The 25,128-nt window shown below is 44.5% G+C and overlaps 1 protein-coding gene across 1 annotated transcript in view; it reads left to right on the top strand.

The window, feature by feature from the left end:
• WDFY4 (WDFY family member 4) overlaps nt 1-25,128 on the top strand; it is a 232,750-nt gene that overhangs the window by 34,179 nt on the left and 173,443 nt on the right. Inside the window, exon 12 of the mRNA XM_052640371.1 lies at nt 13,938-14,031. Coding sequence (XP_052496331.1) covers nt 13,938-14,031 — 94 coding nt within the window. The remainder of the gene's footprint in view (nt 1-13,937; nt 14,032-25,128) is intronic.

Genomic DNA, 25,128 nt, shown 5'->3' with positions numbered 1-25,128 from the left:
TCACTTTCATTCCTGTAACACAGAATTCCACTAAAGTGAGGGAGCACAAAGAACCGCCCAGCCGCCTTGGATCAGGATGGGGGATATGCAAGAATAAAGCAACAGAATAGTTGGTATCTTTTTTTTTTTTTTATTCCTCTGAAGCGTCGATGATAAGACAAAAGTTAATATTGCAGTCAACTATCCTGCCTGCCACCTCTCCAGGTCGCGTGGCCCTTAACACCACAGGATTGTCTTCTGAAAGACATTGCACGTGTTTATCCGAAGTGAGCACCCAGTGTGTCAGCCAGACATCAGTACTGGGAGCTGGTGGTGAGGGGTTGGATGTCAATTCTCCAGCCACTGTGATAATCACGATTATTCTTGTTGCATTGGTTAATCTGGTAAATCAATTTGTTTTCTGACCTTCCATTCCTTCAGAATTTGCTCATATAATTATTGCTACATTTGACTTGCTGACTTTTTAAAAATATTTTTTTGTTTGTGAGAAAGTTCAGCCTTTCACACTTTCTTTACTATTTTTACTGTCAAATTTATGCTGGCCTAATCAGTTGGGCAGTGTTCCCTCTTAGTTATGTAATAGAACTTGCCAGTAAAACCTCAGGACCCTGATGTTTTCTTGTGAGAAAATTTATTCTTTTTTCTTTTATCTTTTTTTTTTTAAAGAGCAGCTTCTTTATTGAGACATAACACCATAAAATTTGCCTACTTAAAATGTACAATTGAATGTTTTTCTTGTATATTCACAGAATTATATGATCATTACCACAATTGATTAGAACATTTTTATCACACAACAAAGAAACTCCATTATCCATTATTTTCCATTTCTCCCACTCCTGCCTCCAGTCCCAGGCAACCATTAATTTATTTTCTGTCTTTCCTGACTCGTCTATTCTAGATATATCATATAAACAGGATAGTAGAGTATGTGGTTTCTTTGTTTCTGGTTCTTTCATTTAGCATAATGTTTGCAAGGTTCATCCATGCGGTAGCATGTATCAGTACTCAGTTCTTTTTATTGACAAGTAACATTCCAGTGTGTATACCACAGTTAACGTCCACATAACGGCTGATGGGCGTTTGCGTTGTTTTCACTTCAGGGCTATTATGAATAATATTGCTATGAACATTCATGAACAAGATTTTTGTGGATACGTGTTTGTGTATCTCTTGTCTGGATACCCAACAGTAGAGTGGCTAAATCGTATGGTAACTCGATGTTTAACATTTTGATGAACTACAAATCACTGTCCAGAGTGACTGCACCATTTTCTGTTCTTGCTAGTAGTGTGTGAGGGTTTAGTTTGAACATCATTTTGTCAGCCCTTGTCATTATCTCTTTGACTATAGCCCTCCTAATGGGGATGCTGTGCTATCTTATTGGGCTTTTGATTTTCATTTCCTTGAAGGCTGTTGATATTGAGAATCTTTTCACGTGCTTGTTGGCTACTTGTGTATCTTCTTTGGACAAAGGTCTATTAGACTCTGCACCTTTTAAAAATTGAGGTGACATTGGTTTATAGCTGTATGTTTCATGTGTACAACATTATAATCCGACTTCTGCATATACTATAGTGTGCTTGCCACCAAAAATCTGGTTTCCATTCGCCACTATACAATTGATCCATCTTACCCATTTTGCCCTCCTGCAACCCTCCTTCCCTTCCTCCAACCACCAATCTGTTATCTGTATCTATGCTTTTGTTTTGTTTCTGTTTTTTTTTTTTTTTTTGGCTGCACAGCATATGCGATCTTAGTTCCCCAACCAGGGAAAGTGAGATTCCTGCAGTGGAAGCATGGAGTCTAACCACTGGGTGGCCAGGGAATTCCTTCTATGGGTTTGTTTTTGTTTTGTTCGATTTACTCACTTATTTTTGTACTTTTTACATTCCACATATGAGTGAAATCATACACTGTCTTTTCCATCTGACATTTCAAGTAACATAATACCCTCAAGGTCCATTTATATTGTAAATGGCAAGATCTCGCATTTTTATGGCTGCGTAGCATTCCACTGTGTGTGTGTCTGTGTATCACACCTTCTTATCCATTAATCTGTTGATGGGCACTTAGATCATTTCTTTATCTTGGCTATCGTAAATAAAGTTGCAGTGAGCGTAACAGTGTATATATCTCTTTGAATTAATGTTTTCATATCCTTTGGATAAATACCCAAGAGCAGAATAGTTGGACCATATGGTGGTTCTGTTCTTAATTTTTTGCAGAATCTCCATGATGTTTATTTACATTCCCACCAACAGTGTATGAAGGTTCCTTTTCTCTGTACCCTTGCAGATACTCGTTATTGCCTTTTTTTTTTTTTAATAATAGTCACCCTATTGGGCATGAGGTTATATCTTCTTGTGATTTTGCCTTGCATTTTCCTAATAATTAGTAATGTTGAACATTTTTTCAGGTGCCTGTTGGCCATCTGTATGTAATCTTTGGAATGTCTACTTAGAGTTCTCTCCATTTAAAAAAAATTGTTCTTTTGCTGTTGAGTTGCATGAGTTCTTTATGTATGTTTTGATTACTATAGCTTTGTAGTGTAATTTGAAATTAGAGAGTGTGACACCTTCAGCTTTGTCCTTTCTTTCTCAGAATTGCTTTGGGTATTCAAGGCCTTCTGTGGTTCCATACAAATTTTAGAACTTTTACATTCTATTTCTGTGAAAAATATTGTTGAAATTTTGATAGGAATTGCACTGAAGCTGTAGATTGCTTTTGGTAATATGGAAATAATGTTAATTCTTCCAATGTTATAGTAAAAAAGAGTGGTGAGAGTGGGTATAGTTGTTTCTAATCTAAGAGAACATGCTTTGTTTTTCACTGTTCAGTAAGGTGTTAGCTGGATTTGACATGTAAGTTATTTATGATCTTTATTCATTTTATTGAGAGCTTTAAAAATCATAAATGGATGTTGACTCTTGTCAGATGCTTTTCCTGCATCTGTTGAGTTACTCATTTGATTTGTATCCTTTGGTTTAAATGGTGTATCATATTGACTGGTTTGTGGATGTTGACTCACACTTGTATCCTTAGAATAAATCCCACATGATGATGGCGTATAAGCCTTTCAGTATACTGTTGCCTTTAGTTTGCTACTATTTTGTTGAGAATTTTTGCATCTACGTTTACCAAAGACATTGGCCTATAATTTTCTTTTTTGGTTTTGTTCTTGTCTGGTTTTGGTATCAAGGTAGTGCTGGCCTCATAAAGTGAATTAGGAAGCATCCCCTTGTCTTCAATTTTTTGCTTGATACCCTTCTTTTAATGTTTGGTAGACTTTGCCAGCTGTCTGGCCCTGGGCTTCTGTTTTCTGGGATATTTTTGATTACTGTTTCAGTCATCAATAGTGATCAGTCTATTCAGATTTTCTGTTTCTCCATGAATCAGTCTTGGAAAGTTGTTTGTTCTAAGAGTTTAACCATTTCCTTTAGGCTGTCCAATTTTACAATCCTTTGTATTTCTGTGATATCTGTGTATTTCTGATTTTATGTGAGCCTTCTCTCTTTTGTCTTCGTGAGTCTAGCTAAAAATTTGTCAATTTTGCTAGTCTTTTCAAAGAGCCAGGTTTTAGCTTCATTCTATTATCTTTTTAGTCTCTAGTTTATTTCCACCAGGTTTTTTTGTTTTTTATTTCCTTCCTTCTACTGACTTAGGGCTTTGTTTCTTCTTTTCTGCTTCTTCAGGTGTAAGCTTAGACTGTTTTTGAGATTTTCCTATTTCTTGGGGTAAGCATGTGTTGCTATAAGCTTAGACTGTTTTTGAGATTTTCTTATTTCTTGGGGTAAGCATGTGTTGCTAGAAGCTTAGACTGTTTTTGAGATTTTCCTATTTCTTGGGGTGAGCATGTGTTGCTAGAAGCTTAGACTGTTTTTGAGATTTTCCTATTTCTTGGGGTGAGCATGTGTTGCTATAAGCTTAGACTGTTTTTGAGATTTTCCTGTTTCTTGGGGTGAGCATGTGTTGCTATAAGCTTAGACTGTTTTTGAGATTTTCTTATTTCTTGGGGTGAGCATGTGTTGCTAGAAGCTTAGACTGTTTTTGAGATTTTCCTATTTCTCGGGGTGAGCCTGTGTTGCTAGAAGCTTAGACTGTTTTTGAGATTTTCCTATTTCTCGGGGTGAGCCTGTGTTGCTAGAAGCTTAGACTGTTTTTGAGATTTTCCTATTTCTCGGGGTGAGCCTGTGTTGCTAGAAGCTTAGACTGTTTTTGAGATTTTCTTATTTCTTGGGGTGAGCATGTGTTGCTATAAGCTTAGACTGTTTTTGAGATTTTCCTATTTCTCGGGGTGAGCCTGTGTTGCTAGAAGCTTAGACTGTTTTTGAGATTTTCTTATTTCTTGGGGTGAGCATGTGTTGCTATAAGCTTAGACTGTTTTTGAGATTTTCTTATTTCTTGGGGTGAGCCTGTGTTGCTAGAAGCTTCCCTCTTAGAGCTGCTGTTGCTGCATCACGTAGAGTTTGGTGTGGCATATTTTCATTTGAATTTGTCTTCAGGTAGTTTTTGATTTCTCCTTTGATTTCTTCAGTACCATGTTGTTTAGTCTCTACATATTGTGATTTTCCCATCCTTTCACTTGTAATCGACTTATAGTTTCATACAGGTGGTTGGAAATATGCTTGCTATGATTTCATTCTTAAAGTTATTGAGACTTGTGTCCCAACATATAGTCCATCCTGGAGAATTTCTATGTGCACCTGAAAAGAGTGTATGTTCTGCTGATTTCGGATGGAATGTTCTGTATTTATTTAAGTCTGTCTACTGTAATGTTTCCCTTAAGCCCTGTGTTTCCTTATTGAATTTCTGTCCAAATAATCTAACAGTTGATGTAAGTGGGGGTATTAAAGTCGCCTACTGTTCTTACGCTGCTGTCAATTTCTCCCTTTAGGTTAGTTAGAATTACTTCATATAGGCTGGTATTCCTATGTTGCTGCTGCTAAGTCACTTCAGTCGTGTCCGACTCTGTGTGACCCCATAGACGGCAGCCCACCGGGCTCCCCCGTTCCTATGTTAGGTCCATATATATTAACACATGCTGTGTCTCCTTGAGAGATTATCCCCATTTTTTCTCTTGTTATCTTTTTTGGCTTGAAGTCTGTTTTGTTGGCTATGAGTATGGCTATACCTGTTTTTTTGTTTGTTTGTTTTTGCTGCTGTTTGCCTAGAGTATAATTTTCCATATCGTCACTTTGAACCTATATTTGTCTTTAGAGCTGAGATGAGTCTCCTGGAGACAGCCTATAGTTGGGTCTTGCGTTTAACCCACCCAGCCACTCTGTCTTTCAATTGGTGGATCCAATGCGTTTGCATTTAGGGAGATTATCGACACACAGCCTCACCATCGCCATCCACCTTTTGTTTCCCGGTCGCTCTATGCCTCCATCGTCTCTTTTCCCTTGCTTTTCTGCCATTTCACTTTGGTGGTTTTGTGTGACATTCTCCTAAACTCCCCGTTGCTCGCGTTTCACGCCTCTGCTCTGGATTCTAGTGGTGTGGTTGCCACGTGGTTTGTATAAACGGTTCCACAGGCTGCTGTGTTGTGTGTGTGCTCAGTTGCTCAGTGGTGTCCGGCTCTGTGACCCCATGGACGGTAGCCCTCCAGGCTCCTCTGTGCATGGAATTTTCCAGGCAAGAATACTGGAATGAGTTGCCATTTTCCCATTCCGGGGGATCTTCCCAACCCAGGGGTTGAACCTGTGTCTCTTGCATCTCCTGCACTGGCAGGCAAATTCCTTACCAATGTGCCACCTGGGAAACCCATTTCATAGGTTACATAGTTCTTTTTCTACTGAAAAGTTGTCATCTTCATTTGCTTATACAGATTTTATCTTTTTATTCTTCCCTTTTAGTTTTGTTGCCAGAAATTATCCCCTTTTGTGTTGTGAGTTTATTACCAAATTGAAGTAGCCATTTTTTAAATGCTTTTATCCCCTTTTAACCTGTATGCTCTAATTGCTTAACAACTTATTCTGATACAGAGTTGCAGCTTTCTGATTCTGTCTATTATCTATTCACAGTTTTGGGGACTTTCGCTCCATTGTTTCAGGTAGAAGAGCTCCTTTCAACATTTCTTATCAGGCAGGTCTAGTGATGAACTCTCTCTGCTTGTGTTTGTCTAGGAAAGACTATTTCATCTTCATATCTGAAGGATAACTCTTCTGGGTAGAGTATTCTTGGTTGACAGTTTTAATCTTTCTATATATTGAGTATATTATTCCACTCTCTCCTGGCCTATAGCATTTCTGCTGAGAAATATAATAACCTAAAGGGGGTAACTTGTAGGTTACTGTCTTTTTTTCTTCCCGATCATCTTTAAAATTCTTCATCACTGACTTTTGACATTTTTAATGTAATGTGTCTTGGAGAAGATCTTTTTGCATTGAAAAAATTGGGAGTTCTATTAGTTTCATGGACTTATATATCCAGTTTCTTCCCAGATTTGGGAAGTTCTCAGCTGTTGTTCCTTTAAGTAATCTCTCTTCTCTTTCGGGGATACCCATTATCTCTCAGTTGCCTTTTCTAATCAAACTGGATAATTCTTGTAGAGGTTCTTCATTAAAAAATGTCATCTTCTTACTTCTTTTACCAAATCATCCCTATATTCTCACTGTGAGCCGATCCTCCCTTCTGAGGGGTCCGCTCCGCTTCCAGGGTCTTCTACTCCACTGTCGTCTCATTTATCGAGTTTCTCAGCTCCAGAATGTCCACTGGCTCTTTTTAAGAGCTGCAGTCTCTTTGGCAAAGTACTCCTTCTGCTTATTAATTTTACTCTTGACTCGTTGAGTTGCCTTCCTGACTATTCTCGTAGTTAACTGAGTTTTCTCCATGACAGCTACTCTGAATTCTGTCAGTTAGGTCACGGTCTTCTGAGGCTTTCAGTTCAGTTTCTGGAGAGCTGTCATTCTCTCCCTGTGGTGCTGTGTTATCCTGGTTTTTCGTGGTGCTTGATGAGTCGCTCCTCTGCCAGTGCATTTGAAGGAGGAAATGTCTTTGTTCTTTAGGTGAAGCTTTGTTTACTTTGAGTCTAACAATTCAGGTTCCCAATTAAAAGGCCTTTCTTTCGCTTTTCAGTAGGTGGTGCTATAGCCCAAGTTTTGGGCTTCTCTTGGTGGCCTCCGGCTGTATTTGAAGACCAGCCCTTTCCCCCTGCAGCAGCTCTGCCAGGGGTGTCCCCGTGGTCTCCCTGTCCCTGCCCGTCCTCCAGGACGGCTGGTGCCTTAGTGCTGCCAGGGCTGCTGCCGCCACTGGCACGTCTGCCTGGGGCGCTGGCGTGGCAGGCACCCCACGTCTGGGGTCACCTGGGTCAGGAGCGCTGCTGCTGTTGTGGGGAACGGGGGGAACCAGGGTCGCTGGTGTCTTCACTGCTCCCGGGGTTGCCGCGTTCATAAGTGCTGCTGCTGGGAGCGGGGAGCCTGGAGCTGCGGGCGCCGCTGTGGCTGGAGGGATCAGCATCGTGGGCCCCGCCGCCACGGCCGCCCAGCTCCCCGTGGCTGTGGGTGCTGTCCCGCCGCCGTGGCCACCCAGCTCTGGGCAGCTGCGGGCGCCGCTGTGGCTGGAGGCCTATGACCTTTGTGCCACCTCTGTCGCTGCAACCAGCTGAAGCTACGGGCTTGGCGGCTGTGGCTGTGGTGGGGCCAGGGCCCCAGCACTGCCTGTGTCCCTCGTCTGGCTCCTCTCCCTGGAGTATTCTTGCCTGAAGAATCGCATGGACAGAGGAGCCTGGGGGGCTGTGGTCCATGGAGTCAGAGTTGGACACGACTGAGTGACTAACCCTGCCTCCTCTACGTGATCCCATTCACCCGCCTTCAGATACACAGATGTGTGGGTCTCTCCAGCATCCTGGTGGGGTGAGCACAGGAAGCTTTGTGCACGTATGAATGTTGTATGGAAGCACGAGAAACAAAGGGAGCGTTTCACAGTACCATGGTGCTGGTGTCTGCCTTCAAAGCCTCTGCGTGTGTGTGTGGGTGTGTGTGTATGTGTGTATTTGTCCTGCTTTCTCTGGATACTCCCACAATAATAGTGATGATCTGCTAAATGTTCTGACACAATAGCCTGCAATTTAAGGTTTGGGCACTAACTTGTAGATGGCATCAGGCCTGACTCTTTATAGATAACTCTTGTGCAAATGTCATCCTGATTTTACAATGAGTAATTTTTAAATGTATGAGAGTCAGATTTCATAAATAGAACAATTTTTTCCTCATTAAAATAAATGCATCACCCTTGACCTTCCCTAATGGTTAGAAAAGAGGAAGTGCAACCCCAGCCTCTTCTGAGAGAGTCTGTGGGGTAAAGGACAGGGCAGTGGGCTGGACACGGGGGACAGGGTGCTCACCTGTGCCCTCCACCAACGCTTGGCATCCCCCTGGGCAAGCGACTGGGCTCAGCTGTGTCTATACAGTGGGCCCCGGTCTCCAGGAGGAAGACGAAAGCTGTGGGCCTTAGGCTCAGGCCTGTGTATTCTACACCTCAGTGGCCGTGCTCCTTGAGTCTTGGACTTCCTCGCGCTGTGCCTTGATTTCTCAGTTTGAATGAGGGATAGTAAGAGTGTCCGCTTGGATGGCTGTTGTGTGGTGAGCACTGGAGAGGATGCTGCCTTTAGGAGCTGTGATCACAGCTGCTGTTTACTGAGCGCTTGTGCCCAGGGACCGTGCTTTGCTCTTAAGAAGCATTGTGGGTGTGCGTGTCAGTCGCTCAGTCATGTCTGATGCTTTGCACCCCATGAACTGTAGCTCACCAGGTTCCTCTGTCCAAGGAATTCTCCAGGCAAGAATACTGGAGGGGGTTGCCATTTCCTTCTCCAGGGGATTGTCCCAACTCAGGGATCGAGCCCAGATCTCCCCCATTGCAGACAGATTCTTTTCCAGTGATGTAGTAACATTTTTTATAAAACAGAAGATATATATTATATAAATACCAAATATATACTGTGGCTTCCAAAATACAGAATATGTAATACCCATGAAGCACACACACCACCCCCCTCATAGCGTGCATGACGCGCGCGCGCGCGCGCGCGCACACACACACACACACACACACACACACACACACACACACAAGCACACTGCAGTAGAGCTCAATAAGTGGCAGCTGCCATGGTGATGAATCAAGCTGGATGTCTCCGGTATTTCCCAGATCCTCCCACCTGGGATGGATGACGTACTTCTAGGCCAGCCAGTCCACAGTGTGGGTCTGGAGAAGGTGGGCAGGACATTGGGTCAAGCGTCTTTTTAAATCATGAAAGGGTATGGAATATAGTCAAATGTTTCTTCTCTATCGTTTGAGGTGGTCCTTTTTTCCTTTGTTTATTAGCGTGGTGGGCTGCACTGATTGTTTTTTAGTGTTGAACCACTCTTGCTTTCCTGGGATGAATCCCACTAAATCATGGTATATAGTCCGAGGCTGTTGGATTTGTTTTGCTAGTTTTTTGTTGAGGGTTTTTTGCATGTATATTAATGAGGGATATTGGTCTGTAATTTTCTTTTCTTTGTGTGGCTTTAGTATCGGAGGAATAATGCGGGCTTCCTTGCTGCTCCTCGAACAGGTCAGACATACCCCCACTTTGGGGGCTTTTGCACTGGCTATCCTCTTTGCTTAAAATGCTTTTCCTCTGGATATCTGCATCCCCTTCGTCAAGGCCATCCAAATGTTACCTTTCCAAAGAAGCCAACTTTACCACCCAAGTTAAAATTGTAAATTTTTTCCCTCTTACACCCAATGTTCTAAATTCTCTTTTCTGTTTTTTCCATAACATTTATCATCTTTCTTCATAATATGTAATTTCTTTTTTATTATTCTATTACATTATTAAATATACCATATGATAATATATGACATGTATTTAGTATATGTTTTACAATACTACTTATAGTAAAACTTATATAGCAATAGTAATTTTTATTATTTGCCATCTACCTATTTATTACATTTACCTTTATTGTCTGTACCCTTCTCACTTATCAGGTATGGGTTTTACTCTGTTTAGCTTATAGATGTATCCAGCATGCCAGGAAGATACTTAGGTCAACAAATATTTGTTCAATACTGAACTGGATAAATTAACACCAAGTGCTAGAAGCACTCCTGGCACCTCAGCCATTCTTGGGGGCTGGTGGTGCCAAGAACAATATCATTGTGGCTTGTAAAAGCAAGCTAGAGGCAAGATGTTTGAAAATCAAGTGTTTGTGATTCAGGATTCGTCTCGTGATTTTTTCCTTTGTTTTTCTTTGTATTGCTGTTTTCCCAATTAGCATGCAGTCCAAGTCTTTTTCTTGGTGTAGAGGCCTGTGGGTCTTAAGTCATGTGTAGCGTCTTGTGACCGCCACCACAATCAGGATATGAACAAACAGTCCCACCCTTTCAGATAGTTCTGAGTGCTGTCCCTTCACAATGAAACCCTTTCGCAACCCCTAACCCCAGGCAACCACTGATCTATTCCTTTAGCTTCGTCTTTTTCAGAATAACATGTAAACACAAGCACAAGTGTGTAGCCTTTTGAAGCTTGCTTTTTAAACTCCGCACAAGGCCTTTGAGATCTATCCAGCTTGTTGTATCAGCAGTTCTTACATTTTTATTACTGAGTAGTATTCCATTGTGTGGATGAAAATATTTTCTCCCAGTCTATAACTTTTCGTTTCATTTTTAAAATGTCTTTCACAGGTTGAAATTTAACAATCAGTTTGCCTATGCCTACAAAAATCCTGCTGGGATTCTGATTGGAATTGTATTAAATAGCATCTATAGATGAATTTGGAGAGGATTAAGACCTTAACTACATTGAGTATTCCAATCCATAAACAGACTGTTTTTCCATTTATATAAATCTATGATTTTTTTTTTTAAATCAAGGTCTATAGTATTCAGCATACAGAGCAAGCACATTTTTAAAATTAGATTTATTCTTATGTTTTAGGAGCATGATTTTAAATGATATTTTAAATGTTTTGTATCCCAACTGTTTACTTCTAGTAGGAGTGTGATCAATTTCTGTATGTCACTATGCATCCATGCTAATTCATTTATTTTTTTCTAGGAGCTTTTATTTTTTTTAAATAAATTGCTTGGGATTGTTTCATTCTATGTGACAATCATATTGTCTGTGAATAGTGACAGTTTTATACCTTCCTTTCCAATCCATTGTTTCAGCATGATGTTGCATAGGAATGGTGAGAGAGGATGTACTTGCCTTGTTTTTAAGCTTGAAGAGAAGGTCTTCAGTCTTTTGGTATCAAATATTCTATTAGCTGAGTTTCTTTGGTAGATGTCCATTGCCAAGTTATGGATGATTCCTTCTATGTCTATTTTACCGAGAGATTTTTAAAAACCATGAACAGATGTTGAATTTTTAAAATGTTTTTTTCTTCATATGATCATATTTTTTCTCTTTAATTTAATAATATAATAGATTCTATTGACTCATTTTTGACCAGTGAACCAGCCTTGCAGGATAAGGCATATTGGCCACAATGCCTTGTTTATTTTGTGTATGGTTATATTGGTTTTCACAATAGTTTGTAGAGATTTTGCACCTGTTTTTATAAGCGATGTTGGCAGATAGTTTTCTTTTCTTGCACTGGCTTCGTCTGCTTTTGATATCAGAGTCATACTGGTCTCACAAAATGCGTTCGAAAGTGTTCTCTTATCTATTTTGAAGGAAGTTGTATAGAATTGGTGTTGTTTATTTTTTAAATGTATGGTAAAATTCACCAGTGGAAACATCTGGGCCTGGAGTTTTCTTTGTGGAAAGGTTTTAAACTACATATTCAGTTTTTGTAATGGTTGTAAAACTGTTCTGCTTATTTATTTCTTCTTGCTTACTTTTGGTATTTTGTAGGTTTGAAGGAATTGGTCTGTTTTATCTAGGTTGTCAGACTTGTGTGCACAGAGTTATTTGTGATGTTTTCTTATTCTTTTGATGTCTGTGGGGTGTGTAATGGTAGTCTCTCTTTCATTTATAATATTGGTAATTTGTATCTTTTTTCCTTCTTTGCTAACTTAGCTGGTGGTTTTTCAGTTTTTAAAACTTTTTCAAATAACTAGACTTTTACTTCATCTTTCCTCTATTGTTTTTCAATTTATAGTTTCACTGATTTTTGCTGTTTTCTGGTAATTCCAACCACTGTGTCATCTCCAACTTGGCATCTGTTATATTTTTCCATGTGAGATATTGTGGTTTCCTTCCTTTGTTCTAAGCTGAGTAACTTCAGATTATATCCTGGACATTTTTGATGTTATGAATTCTGGCCCTCATTGCCATCTTCTGGAGAATGTTGATTATTTTGTTTTAGCAGGCAATTGACCCAATGAGGTTCAAGCTGCAAATTCTTATCCACCTTTCTTGGACCATGTGTCAGTCTGGTTTTCAAAGGTTTTACTGGGCAAGCTGATGTGCCTTCTAATTGTCCCATGCCAGTCTTGGGTGGTAGTTTATCCCTGAGTTCCGTTCTCAAAGTCTTTGGAATGTGGTTTAGGGTCAGATCCACTCATGTGCAGCTCAGAATTGAGCCCAGAGGTTGATACACAACTTAATGATTTCACTTTCTTAAATCTCTTCTTCTTTATCATTTTCCCAACACTTTCTGGCTCCTTGGGGTCCCTTCCTTCCTCCTCTGTCTAGAAAGCTAGAGCTTTAGTTTATCTGCTCTGCCACATACTTCCCACTGCTGCCTCTGTCTCTGGGGCCAAGCAGGGAGAGGAACAAGAGAGACAAAAGCAATGGAGATTTTTGCCTGACTCTTGGGACCAGAAGTCCTCTGATCAGAGAGCAGTTTTCCCCTCCCCAAGAATTTCAGATACCAGTCTGACTGCTGCTGCTGCTGTGAGATTTCTTGAAGGATGGGTGAGAAAGAATGGATGGAGAAGTCCAACAAAGAAAATTCCAGGGATTCCCCTCCATGGTCTGTGACCTGTTGGGGCCTCCTTTCCTGCTCCTTAGACCAGAAATAGAACCAATACAGTATTGTAAAGTAAAAAAAAAAAATAATAATAATAATTAAAAAAAGAAAAGAAATAGAGCCTTCTCTTAGAGGTCAGTCTGTCCTGTCCACGCTTGCTACACAGTTCCTACTCCCTATAAGCCCATTTCGGAGGATGCTGGATGGGGAAGCCCCAGGATGCTTTTGGTTTGGTTTCCTTCTCTGCTGCGGTTTACTTTTCAGAGTACTTGGAGAGGTGCTCGTGCTTTCTATGTGGGTTTTAAGTTGCATTCAGTGGGTGGGACAGTGCTTACATCATCTCGAAGGAAGCTAGAAGTGTCCTGTGTGTGTGTGTGTTTAATAAAGAATGAGAGCTTCTCCATTTCCCAGCTATGCGGAGAGAGGATAGGGGTCCAGGAAACTGACTTCCACTGAGCATCAGCTCTGTGCTGGGCTCTGTGTCAGTGCGCAATGGCATTGTTCTGCGACTCTACGCAGAAAGTATGGTGCTGCACAGCTCTCAGATTAATTAGTTCAAGGTCATATGGACAGGCTTCCCTGGTAGCTCAGCTGGTAAAGAACCCACCTGCAATGCAGAAGACCTTGGTTTGATTCCTGGGTCAGGAAGATCCCCTGGAGAAGGTATAGGCTACCCAGTCCAGTATTCTTGGGCTTCCCTGGTGGCTCAGATGGTAAAGAATCTGCCTGAAATGCAGGACACCTGGGTTCAATCCCTGGGTTGCAAAGATCCCCTGGAGAAGGGCATGGAAACCCACTCCAGTATTCTTGCCTGGAGAATCCCCAAGGACAGAGGAGCCTGGTGGGTTAAAGTCCATAGGGTTGCAAAGAGTTGGACACTGCTGAGCAGCTAAGCACAGCACAGCATAGCATATAGATAGGAAGTGGCAGGCTGCAAATGGCCTGTCTTAGAGAGATCCAGAAAGTTGTGTGGAAAGCAAGAGGGACTATAAAGCTCGAGTCTGACGTCCTGCTTCCCTCCCTCTGCAGGACAGACGACAGTGATGCTGTGATCATGCAGCCCGGGGTCCTGTGCATCATGGTGAGGCTGCTGCCTCGCTTGTACCACGAAGATCACCCTCAGGTACTTGTTGATGAACACATGGGCTTGTCTTTTTCACACGACTGATCTTTTAGGCTCCTCTGGCCAGAGGCTCCCTTTCCCTTTTTTTTTGCCTTTGCCCCCGGTCCTCTGTATTTAGCAGAGCCTCCCTCATGAACTGTCCCTGCGGGGGAGTATCAGTGGTTCTGAGACCTTTAATTGAGTGCTACCCACCCTTCCATGGCCCCCTCAAAACAGATTATTCTGTTGATGAAGTGACCGTATAAAAACAACAACCAGGCAAAACTTGAATGAAATTATTTCCCTTCATGAGGCAAGCCCAGTATAACTGAGGCACATAGCACTGGCCATTGGTGGGACCAGGAGCCCTTCAATTCCCATTCATTAGTTCATCTCTTGGATACTGCCTGTTGCCCTGGCTCAGTGCTGCGTAGGATGTGCAGGGCTAATGGGATGAGCACTGAGCGCTGTACAAGGAGCCTGCATCTGTGGTGGGGACTGGGAGGTGGTGGTGAGGCAAACAGGCTAAGTACTAAGCTCACAAATGAATATAGAATTAAAATTGGTCACAAGTGATATTAAAGAGGGAGGAAATGGGATGCTGAGAGTGAATAATGGGAATGGAAGTGAGGGGAAGACCTAATTAAAGATACGAAGAGCTGACTCATTTGAAAAGACCCTGATGCTGGGGAAGATTGAAGGCGGGAGGAGAAGGGGACAATAGAGGATGAGATGGTTGGATGGCATCACCAACTCGATGGACAGGAATTTGAGCAAGCTCCGGGAGTTGGTGATGGACAGGGAAGCCTGGTGTGCTGCAGCCCATGGGATCGCAAAGAGTCGGACATGACCGAGCAACTGAATTAGATGAAGGGGGTGGAGGTCCGGGAAGCCGTCTCTCAGACAGTGACATTTCAGCAGAGCCCTGAAAAATGAGTAGCAATTAACCAGGTGGGGATGAGCCTGCTGAAGGCAGCCGGGGTGAGAGCAGAACTGAACATGGGCCGGATAGGGTGGGCGGAGGAAGGTGCAGGCCTGCCGGGGCAGGTTTTATCCCACGGGCAACACAAAGTCTCTCTCGAGTGGAGGGGTACGCCATCAGGTTTTTGTATTATAATCTCTCTTGCTGCCTGGAAGGTGGCCTGGGGAGGTAGAGAGCCTTGTCTGCAGTCTGGTGACACGTGATGGTAGCCCAATTAAGGTGGCGTCTGTGGGAAAGTGTGAAGAGCAAGGAGTCAGGAGACCTATTGTGAGATCAGCTTGAGGCCCTGAGATGAGCAGGATTCAGGGAGTGGGAAGATGGGGAAGGCAAGGCATCTCTCAGCTCCTGACCCAGCGGCACTGATGGCACGAGATTGTATGAGCGAGAGTGTCAAGCCTCAGAACAAGACAGATTCTCAGGAAGTGCTCGCAATTTTTAAAACACGTTCTCTAGAGGTTCTAAGAAAGAAACTAGACGCTGAGGAAACCCTGGAAAATGTACATTTGAATTAGCAACAGGTGAAAGGAAATGACTTGAGCAACTACCATGTAGCAGGCCCAGTGTTACCCCCTTTCCCTGACCGCTGCTGCTAAGTCGCTTCAGTCATGTCCGACTCTGCGACCCCATGGACTGAAACCCCCCCAGCTCCTCTGTCCATAGCATTCTCCAGGCAAGAATACTGGAGTGGGTTGCCATGCCCTCCTCCAGGGGATCTCCCCGACCCAGGGATCACACCTGCATCTCTCCTGCATTGGCAGGCGGGTTCTTTACCCCTAGCGCCACAGTGGGGAGTATCATTGTTCCGACTTCATCCAGTGGCAAACAGAGTCTCAGACAACATATCTGCCGTTTGACAATTCTGAGTTGGCGGCCTGGTGTTAAATGCAGGCCTCCCTGCTGCCGGGGCTCCTGGTCTTTCCCTGCACAGCTGCGGATTCTACGGGAGAATGGGAGTTCATGGGGATGCAGGTCCGGCTTTGCCTTGTCCTTCGTTTAAGCCGTTGGGAGGATCCTGACTCCTCCTCCATGTAGCCCTCTCCATCTGGCCTCTACCTGTATCCCTACACCTGATTTTCTAGCAGGTCACGCAGCAGCAGCTCTGGGTTCCCAAAGCACAAACACAGAAGCTGCCAGGCCTTCCAGAGACCCCTGCCCGGAACAGGCCAGCATTGCTTCCATGGTGTTCTGTTGGTCAAAGTGAATCAGAGGTTCAGCTTGGACTCAGCAGGAAGGGACATATGTCTCTTCTACTGATGTGAGGGGTGGCTTGTGTGTCCTAAAGGAGGAATTACTGGGGAGCATCTTTAAAGACCAACCACCATGCTTGCCTCAGACATCTAACTGATGGATAAAATTATTTGAGCCCTAAATCAAATGTCTTTGAGCCATTTAGTTATCTGTAGCCCAGGACCTCATTTTGTTTACGTTAGTGTTCAAGACAGAGTCTGCCTGGAGCATGTTGGAAACTAACACTCAGGGAGGGTTACCTCTGTTCCAGGAACATTATTTAATCAATATTCATAACAAGTTATTAAAGTACATGAAATTCTCCCCAGTTTGTATATGCTTGAAGCTCAAGAAAGTTGTGCAACTTTCTAAAATCATGGGGGTGGTGAAAGGAGATCTAAAACTCACTTCAGGCCCAAAGGCAAGTTTGATGAATAAACCTCTCCTCTCTGCAGCTCTTGATGTGAGGTTATGCATCTTGGCACTGAACACTTTCCCAGTGGCAGTTGCCTTGCTGTGAGGATGTCTGGCTTCCCTAGCTGTATTTCATACCATGCAATGCAATTGCAAATGGAGCAACCAAGCCTGTGGTTTGGGTGGTTAGCAATCAAACTGATTGCTGGCGAGCATGTTACTGCAGGTCTCCACCGGTGACTGATGAAGTGAGGCAGAGCAGACAGTGGCCTGTCCTTCTGTCTCCTGGTATATGAAGGCTCTGTGGATGAGCCCGGGTTCCCGATAAAAACCCCGAGTTGTCACATCAGTGTGTGGGGAAGAACTTTCCCTCACCCTGCAATGGTGATCGGCCAAATTAAGTATGCAAATGAGACTTCCACTTGGTAGGATACTGTTTCTCTATTCAGGTCACAGTAAGTAATTTAGGAAAATTCTAATTCTCACGCACTGTCTCTCAAATATGCAAATGAAATGTAGCGGTGCATTTTCTCAAAAATGTCCTGCAGATGCCAAATCAGCAGCTATTAAAAGTTGGATAATTGCAGTAATTAATTTCTGGAAGGAGGGTGGGAAACCTCACGGCAACAAATAGAATAGTAAATCAGATGTGAAATGAGACCCAGGCAAGAAAACGCCGAGATGAAGCTGACCGTGGGACCGCAGGTGTGGGAGACAGAGAGAGGAGCTGGAGGTTTCAGCAGATGGCTACGTCACGAGAGAGATGGACTGTGAGTTCCCACTCATCTCTCGTTAGATGGGCCTGGTGGGTCCCTATAATTTTACCCACTGTATGTTTCTCCTAGGCTCTTCCTACCTTATGGGTGAGAAACTGATAGCTCTCCAAGGTACAGGCATCATTTTAGAAAGCAATTGCTTAACTACTTATATGGGTTGTCTGGTTTATTTCTAATTGTGGCCACATTGCATGTGTTCTGATCAAGACCAAAAGGGTTATCTCCCCCCTCTCCAAAATGCTAGCTCTGCAAGTTGCTCTTGGAAACAGATAATCCAGCTAATTTTTTTCTTGCCTCTTGTAGCATCACCAGTATTAAAATTAGACTGTAGGAATGTTACTGTGACTGTTGCTGTCCTAAGCATAAGGCAGAAATGGAGTCCAGCTCAGTTCTCTTGGAGCTGAGTTGGCCTTGGGCAGAAACAACTCATTGAGAAGAAAAGCCTTTACTCTTTCATGATGCTCAACAGCCATGTGGGCCTTGCCATAGGGATGTAGCTCTGGACTAGAACTCTGACTAATATTGGAGGCCTCTCCGCTCCCCAGCAATCACTGCACTTCCATTCAGGCCTTAGCAGAGGGTTATTTGCTGTGTACATGACAACAGGAACTCAGAGGCTGGGTGGCCAGATCCAGTTTTCCAGAGGTGGAGCTCAGCCTGTGTTGGGGCAGCCAACGCTGTGCATGAATGTCTGTGAATAATTACTCAACACCTATTGGGTTCCACTGGGGATTCAGAGACAAATGTCACTGGAATGCATCGTCTGAATCTGATGGTGGGTACTCAGAGGAATGGAGAAGATAGACAACACTCTAACTGCAATAAAAGTTTGCCCACAGGGTCTTGGGAGAGAGGGAAGGGAAAGCCACACGGAGATGGCAACGCTGGAGCCAGGCTTTAAAGAAAAGACTTGTCTGTGTCAGATCAGATACAGGAGGGACAGAGAGGACAGTCAGACACAGAGGCACACATAAAGATGCCATTTGGGGACGTAGTTCAGCTGGACTAGGACAAACCATGTGGCTAGACAGGCTGTGTTTGGGGCAGGAGAGGGAGGCTGAAGCCACATCGTGAGGGCCCGTGAGAGCCACGCTGAGACGTGGGTTTCATGAGCCTGTGAGAGCCACGCTGAGATGTGGGTTTTGCTGGACTTTGAGAGATGCGCTGAGATGTGGGTTTTATGGGCCCATGAGAGCCATGCTGAGACATGGGTTTCATGGGCCTGTAAGAGCCACACTGAGACATGGGTTTCATGGGCCCTTGAGAGTTGTGCTGAGACATGGGTCTCATGGGCCTGTGAGAGCCGCGCTGAGATGTGGGTCTCCTGGGCCTGTGAGAGCCGCACTGAGACATGGGTTTCATGGGCCTGTGAGAGCCGCACTGAGACGTGGGTTTCATGGGCCTGTGAGAGCTGCGCTGAGACATGGGTTTCATGGGCCCTTGAGAGTTGTGCTGAGACATGGGTCTCATGGGCCTGTGAGAGCCGCGCTGAGATGTGGGTCTCCTGGGCCCTTGAGAGCTGCACTGAGACGTGGGTTTCATGGGCCCTTGAGAGCCACGCTGAGACATGGGTTTCATGGGCCCTTGAGAGTTGTGCTGAGACATGGGTTTCATGAGCCTGTGAGAGCCACGCTGAGATGTGGGTTTTGTTGGACTTTGAGAGATGCGCTGAGATGTGGGTTTTATGGGCCCATGAGAGCCACGCTGAGACATGGGTTTCATGGGCCTGTAAGAGCCGCACTGAGACGTGGGTCTCCTGGGCCCTTGAGAGCCGCGCTGAGACATGGGTTTCATGGGCCCTTGAGAGTTGTGCTGAGACATGGGTCTCCTGGGCCTGTGAGAGCCGTGCTGAGATGTGGGTCTCCTGGGCCTGTGAGAGCTGCGCTGAGACATGGGTTTCATGGGCCCTTGAGAGTTGTGCTGAGACATGGGTCTCATGGGCCTGTGAGAGCCGCGCTGAGATGTGGGTCTCCTGGGCCCTTGAGAGCTGCACTGAGACGTGGGTTTCATGGGCCCTTGAGAGCCACGCTGAGATGTGGGTTTTGTTGGACTTTGAGAGATGCGCTGAGATGTGGGTTTTATGGGCCCATGAGAGCCACGCTGAGACATGGGTTTCATGGGCCTGTAAGAGCCGCGCTGAGACGTGGGTCTCCTGGGCCCTTGAGAGCCGCGCTGAGATGTGGGTTTCATGGGCCCTTGAGAGTTGTGCTGAGACATGGGTCTCCTGGGCCTGTGAGAGCCGTGCTGAGACGTGGGTCTCCTGGGCCCTTGAGAGCCACGCTGAGACGTGGGTTTTGTTGGACTTTGAGAGACGTGCTGAGACGTGGGTCTCCTGGGCCTGTGAGAGCCGCGCTGAGACGTGGGTCTCCTGGGCCTGTGAGAGCCGCGCTGAGACGTGGGTTTTGTTGGGTCACCGCCCTTTATTATCGCTGCTGTCACCATCACCGCTACATTTCCCTAAGCCCCTCTACGAGGCTCTGAGGATGACAGATTTGGGTCAGACCTCAGCTCCACCACTTAACAGTCCCAGGACCACGGGGAGTTATCTGGTCTCTGGGATCCTTCGCTTCCTTGGTGTAGTATGGGGAGAACAGTATCGTCTTCCCCATGGCATGAGTGAGGACCAGCTGAAGCAGTGCAGGAGCACTCAGGGCAGTGAGCAGAGCATCCGTGGCCCCGCGGGAAGCACTTGCTGACTGGTGCGGTTACTGCTATAAGTTTCCAAAACTCCACAAGTGTTCTATCATTTGATCTTCATAATAACCCAGCAAGGTAGATATCAATAGTCCCATTTGCAGATGAGGACTGGAAGCTCGTAGCAGTGAACTGCCAGAGTTAACATCCTAGGCAGGTGGTGGGTGTGCCTGATGGAAGGCCCTGGGACCTCCTGCCATGGGACCACGTTGCCGTCCCTGTAGATAAGCGGTAGCCATGGGCGGGAGGCAACTGGACAGAAGGACAAGATCAGACATTAGAGAGACTCTCTGTCACCAGTCTGCACCGCCCCCCTTTGCTGGGTGTGTTCCAGTTTCTACCGTGACGGAAGCCTCCTGCACAGAGCGACAGGGCAGGAAGAAGGTCAGGCGTGGGCTGCACTCATCTGTCAACTGATTTGCGCCTCAGTTTGGAAAGGGCACCATTTTCTGGAATTAGCCTGTATTTCGGACACTTTGAACTAATCATACAGGTTTCAAATAACTAAAGTATTGACAGCATTAATAGCTCTGGGTAGGACTGTATAAGGACAAGCTATTTGAAAAGAGTCATTTCCTTCAGCAAGGAAATTGACAAAGTCGGAGTCTTGTTTTGTCAAATTACAACACATTAGAAATTTCAACTATTTTGAATTTCTATATTTCTTATGCTTTTTCATTCTGAACCCCACCCTCAAGTATTTCAATTGTTCCTGAGTGGAAAAAAAGTCATATTCTAGTCAAAATCCAGGATACTTCTTAGGGTTATCTCTTAAATAGAGCAAATGGACATAATCTTGCATGGAGATGAAAAGCTTCAAAAGCAAAGCTACAGTGGACATAGAGTGATGGGGTGCAAGTGAAGCTGATGGCTGAGCTCTGGCCCAGTTGTCTGGTGACTTTGCTTCTAGTCCTTTACCATCTTTATTTATATGACTTATATGGGCCCCTCCCTTCTCTGCATGTCAATTTCAGCCATGCAGATACGGCCTAGATCATAGGGGCTGCAGACACAGTGTCTTGGGGCCAGAAGTGTAAAGTAAATGTGTGGGTGTAAACGATAGGGAGTGGTGAGGCCTGTGGCCATTGGGAAGGGCACCTGCCCAGCCTAAAGGCACTCACATCTAGCTAGGGGGAAATCAAACAGAAGCCAGGCCAAACTACCCCACCAATGAAACACTTGTACAGACCCTCAGTGTATGCCTCTTGCGAGATAGTGAGTCCCCTTCCTCATAATGAGTGCATTGCACAGTGTTAAAACCATAGGCTCTGAAGTAAGACCAGGGTTGCGGTGCCAGTTCTGCCACTCATCACGTCACTTGAGGAGACTGATGCAACCTTTTCAGTGGCGGGGTGTGGTTGGAGAGTATTTAGAACCTTACCTGGAACACACCATGTGCTATCATGCCTTCTCTCTTTCTCTTCTGGTTTTTGTGACTCTGTGCTTCTAGGACTCTAAGTCACAGTATATAACATTTTGGAAATATTAAATGAAAGATAACATTTCACATATATTTTAGGTATATTTCCAGCTTCCATTACACAATTGATAAAGTAATTGATGAGTACAATTGATAACTAATCAGGGCTTTTACTGATAGACTGCAAGTAAAAGGGGTCAATATTCTGAAAACATTTGCATCCTATAAGAAAAAGTACTTTCACAGATGCAATTCTTGTTGACTCCCACCAAAGCCACAACAGACCATGAGGCAGCTATTTTCAATATTCTCATTTTAAAGCCAAGGAAACTGAGGCTTAAGGAAAGTAAGTAACTAGCCCAAGTTTCCCATTAGTTAGTATCAAATCAGCATGAGTCCCTACTTCTGGGTAGGTATTTGAGTGCCCTATGCCAAGATGATGTAGGAAGGGTGAATGTTTGTTTGGAAGCTCAAAAGCAACATATTAAGGCCAGAACCCCAGGTTGCTTGGAAATGGATCCCTCATCTTTACAGAAGACTGTGTAATCTGCAGTCTTGTTCGAGGAATCTTCGCCAGGCAATCATGTATGGAAATCTATTAACAAGAGCAACAGCAAAAAATCTGTTTGAAAAATGTATCTTGAAAGAGTTGTGTCGGTAATTACTTTGGCCAAAGCTATAGAGATCTTCAGGGTAAGTTAATTAATTACTCCTTTCCTGAGCTCCTTGCGGATGTAGCAGCCATGGGGGGTCGGGTTCTGGCACAAAGCTGATGTTGGGTCTCATGGAGCCCTCTTGGGCTCCTCTGCTTGCCTGACCTGGCTATTGTGGGGGGAGGGTGTGTGTGTGTCCAAGGTGATAGAAACTCTTCACAAATGTTTCAGGTTTCTGACTCTGCAGGCATCTTCCCAGATGGATGTTTATCAGCTGGTTCCCCTGGTAATGGTCTCATGCCCCATCTCAGGGCTGACCACAGGCTCACTGTTGGGGAGGGATCTGGGGGCAGAGGCTGAGCAAGCCTGGCTGGCAACTGTCTGTGATCCCCAGGTTTTCCTTGAAAGGCCAGACTCACTCTCACCCCTTGGGCTTTGCACCCACTGGTTCCTCTCCTGGGGAGGTCATTCCCTTGTTGACCTGGCTCTGTCCTCATCCTTCAACACTCAGTTGGCTCATTGCCTTTCTGACCACCTTCTCAGCGCCCTGGGTTGGTGTACCTTCTGGGTTCTAGTACACCTTGTGCCCTGTGCTTGCGCTTCCTCAGTGGCTATTGAGACACAGAGAGATGTGCCAGGGAAACAAGGATGAAAAGCCATTGTCTCAGGCATCAATTTACAGTTCTTGATAAATAGAAGACAGATGCGTAGGTAGCCTGTCATAGTGTGATGTTTATAATGATTCAGATGTGGACACAGTGCTGGTTTGGATAGTCAGAAAAGCTTTATTAAGTGAAAGAACATGTGAATTGTCTCTTGAAAAATAATTAGGGCTTCATCGAAAGGATGGGATGAGAAAGGACAGTCTCAACTTTGGGCATTAGTCAAAAAACTGTTTAAGCGTGAGGATGTTACTGGCATAGAGTACAGGGTAGGCCAAAGGGGATGTTGGGAAGTAAAGCTGGAAAGAAACTAATATTTTAAAAATATAAGATCCCAGGCTCCTATTATCAGGAAATATTGGCCATCATATGGATGTAATTCTTAAAAGAAACAGAAGATTTAGAGCAGGTGCCCACATGCATCTTGGTCTTTGTTGCAAATTTATGCAAGTGCATCCAGGAAGCCATGCCTTTAGACATGGATTCTATGGATTCATTGGAATTTGGACCCTCTTACACCTAAACCAAGATCACAGCCTCCCATACCTACAAGGCTTTGTGGACACCACAAATGAGTGTATCAGGCTGTGCAAAATGGAAAGTTTATGCCCATGTAAAGAGAGAGCTAATTCTAAGCAAACAAAGACAAAAAGTGCAGCAACCTGTCAAATAAACACATCTGTGGGTCCAGTTTACCTGTGATATTCCTGAAGAGCTGAGGTCACTTAAAGTGTATCACCTCTCTTCCAAAATTATCAAATAAAGAACACTACAACCAAATTGGAATAAGCGACTAATCCAAATGTAAGTAACTCAGTAGAAGTCGCTAGTTCCAAGTGTCTCGGGGAAGGAGACGCTGGTCACCTGGTGGTTTTAGTCTGCGTCAGGGCTATGTGATTAATGTCCAGACGACACACTCTGGACTACGGTACTCAGAGCCCACACCTCCTTGGAGGGACCGACTCCATCAAGACCCAGCCCTCACTGGGCTCTGGAACCGCTGTATCAATCTAGGCCAGGAAAGAGGCAGGTGGGAGAAAGATAAAGACTAAGCATCCACAACTGGACAAGGACAGCTGCTAAGTGGAGAAAGCAGAACACTCCCACAGGCAGCCCCGCACATCTCTCTGTGATAATGTGCCTTGCGGGTCCAGTCCGCTGGTGACCCTAGGCGCTTACCACCGAGTCCTAATTGAACCACCATCCCCTTCCTGCATTGGAAGTAATGCGCGTTAGGAAAATCAATCCATTTGTAGGGAGAGAAACCAGACTGGTTTCCTGCTACTGCTCATATTTTCACTAAAACCCCATTTTACTGGAACCAACATTGAAAAAAACAGCACATTTTATTCAAAACAAGGCAATATTGGTATTGACAGCGCTGCAGCCATAATGAGGACGATCAATTTTCCCCCTCCATTATGGGGTATTGAGCAATTTTGGAATAAAGTTGTGGCATCATTAGACAACATCAGCATTTCTGTTTTTCCCTTTTGAAAACTTTTTATTTCTTGCATATTTAGATTTTCAGTGTTCCTGCTCTGGTGGGGGGGGGGGGGGGGAAGGGTGGGGAAGCAAAAACAACAACAAAAAAGCCAAAAGTCCCCAAAGCAATAAGTGAAGTGCTGGTAATAAAAACTGGAGATTGTAGACATTTGTTTTTAATTCTTATTAATAATACATTGTGTTGTTATTTTTGCATCTTGCTTCATGCAGACTGTCTCCCCAACTCTCACCCCAAATTAAAAGACTGCAGTTACCAAATAATCAAGTTCTTGGATAGGGAGGGTTCTAGGCAAGAGGATGGAAGCAGCTCTTCTGTTTTGAGCAGAGGAGAAGGAAAGCAGAGGCTCCGGCTCCATGGATGCAGGAAGGGATGTTCAGAGCATCAGAAGGAAGATCTGGGGAAGGGAGTCAAGGAGGTTGGGTCGATTTCCACATGGAAGCGTGTCTTCCTTCCGTTTCTGGCCCCTGTTGGCTTACGTGTCCCTCTAGAGTTCACACTGGCTGTGCAGATACCACAGTTATCGAGAAGGGGATTGTGTTCATCCATCCAGGCTGCTATAACAGAATGCCATAGACCAGGGGCTTACAGACCACAGAAATTCATTTCTCACAGTTCTGGAGGGTGGCAGGCCCAGGATCATGGTGCTGGCAGAGTCAGTGTTTGGTGAGGACCTATTTCCTCACTCATGGTACTCTTCTTGCTGTATCCTCACAGTGTGCAAAGGAGAAAGAAGTTTTCTGGGGTCTCTTTCCTAGGCCACTAATCCCCTTCATGAGGGCTCTA

Source organism: Budorcas taxicolor, chromosome 5 (assembly GCF_023091745.1).
Source record: "Budorcas taxicolor isolate Tak-1 chromosome 5, Takin1.1, whole genome shotgun sequence".
In the NCBI taxonomy this organism is placed as follows: Eukaryota; Metazoa; Chordata; class Mammalia; order Artiodactyla; family Bovidae; genus Budorcas; species Budorcas taxicolor.
Note: the sequence above shows the minus strand (reverse complement) of the source record. Positions and strands in the feature narration are given on the sequence as shown.